The sequence below is a fragment of the Cynara cardunculus genome (assembly GCF_001531365.2).
Source record: "Cynara cardunculus var. scolymus isolate 2C chromosome LG 2, CcrdV1, whole genome shotgun sequence".
NCBI lineage: Eukaryota > Viridiplantae > Streptophyta > Magnoliopsida > Asterales > Asteraceae > Cynara > Cynara cardunculus.
In genome coordinates, this window is record NC_037529.1 from 10,532,632 (window position 1) to 10,537,636 (window position 5,005).

The following is a 5,005-nucleotide window of genomic DNA, read 5'->3' on the forward strand; positions in this document are numbered from 1 at the left end:
TCCTTAGAGATTATTTCCATTGCTATTCTAGTCTTTGGCAAGATTAGGAGGTGATCTTGGAAGCTGATTCGGGATTTCGTGGTGTGACTGTATCGAGAATTCCGAGTCGGAACAGCCCGGCGAAGCCTTTGGGTGGTGGTTTTTCTGTATCTCTAAAGGACGCTGCTATTACATTTTGATTTTTCGGGTTATTTTGGAACCAGTCGAAAAGCAACTGGCCATCTTCTTGAATCTATAACATTATAACACCAAGTGAAATCAAATGATCTGGTAATAGTGTATATGTGATGGCAAGTTATATCCTGCAAGCCTAAAGCAACTTAGACTAGTAGAATTACAAAGAAGTTTATTGTATTGCAACTTTAGTGCCTCACCCTGACATAAATTTACTCTTCTATTCTCTCCGAAGCTTTCTAAGTTCATAACATGACACATGAATAACAACCTTTATATTTTAAGTTTATTGTATTGCAACTTTAATGCCTCACCCTAAAGATTGTGTCTTAGTTCAAGTCTCCAAGTCAAATGTTCTCTTTAAGTAAGGAGCCATAGAAGTAACAGTAAGAACCAGGGGAGGAGAAACACATTACCATCAAACGGTATGAAACAGTTTACTACTACAGGAAGGGAAATTGCTTTGTAAAACAAATCAATCTTGTGTACATGCCAAGTCACCACAATTTAGTCTTTTCCTATTACTTGGGTTGACATAGGAAGTGCTCCAAACAATGATAAGTTTTCATAACAGCTGATTTTGGTTCGTACATCATATGAAAATAAATCATCATAATATTTCCTGAAAGTCTGGGAATAGAGTGCATATATTTTTTAAAAGCTGTTGGCTTTCATATATTGCAATGACATAAATTTTGTCTTTCTGGTTGCTTCAAGTTGATACAAGCCTAGTTAGCATATCTTTACTTTGTACTAATCTACAGTACCTGCCTTCTCTTTTTCCTTTATAGGAGCAGCTCATATAGTTTATGGTTTTTCAGTCATAAACCATATACTGCCATGTTATATACTTAGTCACTTTCATATTTATCTTTTATCACTTTCATATTTATCTTTTAGCTTATGACTTGGTAAGAGTCTATTGCAGGTCTCAAGGAGCTGCTTCAGGGGTGGTCCACTCTATCGATATTCATCCATCACGAAAGCACACATGCCTGGTGAGTATGCTACGTTGCTCTTAACTAATTAAAGTGACAAAATCTTGCAATCTTAGACTGAAGATCATATTGTGCGGGTGAAATTTTATTTATGTTTTTGTCTCCAATCTTATTGAATAATGTACTGGTACCTAAACCTAGTTATGTTATCAATCACCAAGACTACCCAAGTCGACATAACAAATAAGGCATCAAAGATTGGGCATAGGGATCCAAGTCATCTTCTCTGGTGTAGTTGGATAGCGTCTGTTCACTCACAATACCTTATAATTTCTAGGAAACCCATGCACATTCTTGTTTGTTCTACAAAAAAGGTAAATTGCACCAAAATGGAACCTACTTTGGGTTCATTCCAATTTTGGGGAACCAACTTTCAAAACCTCCATTTTGGGGCCTACAAGCAAACTTTGCAAACAATTAAGGGTCTCGATTACTTCTCTATTTGGAGAATTTGATTTGGTACCTGTTTATTCCACATGGCAAATATTTTTTTTAAATGTCATGTAAGTAACTTACATGGCAAATCCTTGTTAGCCACACCCAAAATTGCTGATTCAAATGTCCCAAAACCCTTTAGCTCTTTTTCATCTTTGTTAATACTTGGTAGCTGTTGTACGCTGTGCTTCTCCATATTTAAATCTTCCTATTATTTGCAAAATATCTGGACATTCCATCATTTTAGATTAATCTTTAAAGCTTGCAGCTCTTTTAGAATGACAAAGGCTGCCCAGCCATCTCCCTGGTAAGAAGTTCACCATATTTATAAACCTCGAAGTTTTAACTACTGTTGAAATGAAATGGTTTTTGACCTAAAATTTCTCTCTTCAAGAGAAGGTATCACTACACCTTCCACCCTTCTGATGGCCAAATAGAATTGATGATTGGGTCTCCTGAATGAGAACGATGTCTAATTGATGGCCATTGCCTCCCAAAATGGCCGATTCAAATGGCAAGTGTAACCTTCTATCCTACTCAAGGCTCAAGTAGGCTTCAACCCAATTCAGCACAGTGCACACTAGGGAAAACTCACTGCCTGGAATTGAACATTGACTCTAATTCAGCCAGAACTGTATCAAACCCACAAGCTGAAATCATCAAACTACCCTTCTTCACCGCCTTCTCATTGTAAAAGGCTTCATCATCTCCATGAACTCCGACTTACCTCAATTAAAGTAATCATATCCCTTGTCAGCTCTGTCAGCGGCGACCGGGTCAATTTAAAGCGAAAAGGACCAGTGAAGTTAATGATGAGTTTATCGTGGGAAGCAAGCTAGTGGCGGACAGAGGGTGGATGCACAGGCACTTCCCAGTTCCCACCCTTCCAAGTTATCGTTCTTCCTCTTCTCCGGACTATGCTGCCACTGCAAAGAACAGGTTGCTGCACCATGGACTCAGCAGTTTTTCCGTTGTTGCAGGTGGAAGCTCCGGCTGTTCAGCACCTTAAGCCATCCATGTGAAGATGATGGTGACTGTGGAGTAAACATCCTTTATAAACCTGCTTGACACCAGAAGGGGGTTGGTGGGGTGAGATGTGGAATTCAATTTTAGGGTTTCAGAGAGTTTAAAATGGATTCCAACCAGCTAGAGCCAGGGTTTTGAAAGGCTAATTCAGTGAATCATAAAGTTGAGGGTGAGCAGTTTTCCACATAAGCATTATTGAATTTTTTTGCCAAATCATTCGGGTTAACCGGTTATTTGTTAACGAGGTAACCAGCATCCTAATTTGTTTGCTTCTAGGCAGCCCCCAAAATAGAGGTTTTCAAAGTGCTTCCCAAAATATGGGATGGACGCAAAGTTGGTTTCATTTTGATGCAATTTGCCCTCAAAAAGTTGCTTGAATCAAATAATAACCTCTCTTAAAGGTACTTGTTATTCACTCTAATTTATGGGTACGAAAATTAACAGAGAAGTACCTAGTCGAATCCGTTAGCAGCGTTTATGCTGTTGTATGTAGTATGTACGTGTTTGCACAGTGCACCATTAAAATTGCAAATAAAATGTCGGATAATTGCTTGTACCTTCTTAAGAACTTCTATGTCTCATTAGTCATGCAGTATTATTTAGCACACATTACCCAATTTACAAGGGCATGTCCCTATGTTTTCTGTAATTTGAAGGCAGGAGGCTCTTATGGTACTGTATTTGCATGGGATCTTCGGAGGCCACAGCAGCCAATAGTCCTTTCAGGAATTGATGCTGGTGAGCCAATGTCTAGCTCTAGCATATCTGAAAGTGAGGTATGGGAGGTTCAATATGACACTTTTATGAGCGCTTCAAATCGTGCTAATATATCGTCCGAACGAGTCTTGCCTGTTATGATTTGTTCAGAAGATGGGATTCTTGCCGTTATTAAGCAAGGTACAGATGTTAATTAAGTAATTTAAATCTGCATACTTTATCCTCCTTTCTTTCTGCTTTTTGTTTAGAGGTGGCAACTGTGAGATGTACTATCAAATACAAACTTACATTAGTTCCCGAAGCGCTCAACATTGGAGCCCATGAAAGAAAGCCAGCTCAAAAAAAAATTCCCATAGTGTCTATCAGTGATTTTGATTCCTGCAAGGCCAACTGCTCTTTCGTCCCAAAATAAATGTCTACAATGAAAAAATGCATACCATTTTAGGAATGTGTAATCATTACATTTGTGTAATTATGTGACAATTTTACTGTTAATAATAGTGGGAGTAATGAATTTCTCCATCTCATAATCAAGGGTAGAATTGGAACCTACACACCTGCTTTTGAAAATGGCACTTATTAACCACAAGGGTGATGCCTGATTGGTTTGAGCTTGGCTCCAAAGGTCAAAAGTGTCTGGAGGTCCCAGGTTCAAATCCAAGAAAGAACAAAAATCCTTTTGTGGCCACGGAAGTTCAAATGCGATGACTCCGGGCTATCTGCAAAGCAGGTGGTTGCCCTGGGATTAGTCGGCTCGCATAGCGGGTTGGATATCCGGGTTAATCAAAAAAAAAGAAAATGGACACTTATTTTGAAATAGAGGAGTATTTTATTGGCACAAATAATATGTTGAGTACTAGAGCATAATTCCAACCATTGGATAATTTGGATGTTAATTTATGTAGGTGATGAACCTACCGAGCTATTGGCCGAAAACTGTGCCATCAATAGCTTTGACATTGATCGACAGAACCCTTCGGTATGTACAAATTAACATCACATGAGTGGCTATATATATATATGGTTCACTCTTGCAATTATATTTTAATTGTTAGGTAGTAGTTTGAGGTAAAAAGAACATTATACATACTGACTGGCATTGGCATGTCTTATTACAGGATGTCATCTGCAGTCATGAATGGGAGTCCATTGCTTTCTTGACGAGGGCATAGCTTTGAACGATCGATACGAAGTATTGTTGTCTCTCTTTGTGCTTTTTATATCTGTTCTAAATTTTTAGGCATATCATCTAGTTCTTGTTAGATGAAGATGAAAACGGATGGTTAAACATAATGAACAATTGTTGGCTTAACTGAATGCATCCGAAATTAAATTAAAAATCACATATATATATATATATGTGTGTGTGTGTATATATATATATATATATTTCAACCTCAGAAAGCATAAGTATGGAGGCATCATGTGTATGGTCTGTTGAATTGTACGAAAATAGTTGGTCCAGTTTTATGGATGAGATAAAGAAGTTGGTTTTATTTTGTTGATGGGGGGTGATCGTTGCTGTTGATATTTGATGTAAAGACGTTAATGGAATCTGTTGTACCGGAAACGTGGACGTCTGTTACACACATTTTCATGCACAATATATATATATATATATATATATATATATATATATATATATATTTGGATTC

General features: G+C 37.7%; 1 protein-coding gene across 3 annotated transcripts in view; it reads left to right on the forward strand.

Annotated features, from left to right (window-relative positions):
* The window catches only part of LOC112507390 (nuclear pore complex protein NUP43), a 12,462-nt gene extending 7,791 nt beyond the window's left edge, over window positions 1–4,671 (forward strand). Inside the window, exons 2-5 of one of the 3 annotated variants that reach the window (XM_025111963.1) lie at window positions 1,103–1,172; window positions 3,290–3,530; window positions 4,256–4,329; window positions 4,469–4,671. In XM_025111963.1, the coding sequence (XP_024967731.1) occupies window positions 1,103–1,172; window positions 3,290–3,530; window positions 4,256–4,329; window positions 4,469–4,522 (439 nt within the window). In that variant the 3' untranslated portion in view covers window positions 4,523–4,671. Of the gene's footprint in view, window positions 1–1,102; window positions 1,173–2,364; window positions 2,803–2,909; window positions 2,981–3,289; window positions 3,531–4,255; window positions 4,330–4,468 lie in introns of those variants that run through there. The other 2 variants (XR_003068523.1, XM_025111964.1) reach the window with 2 other exon arrangements.
* The last annotated feature ends 334 nt before the right edge of the window (window positions 4,672–5,005 follow it).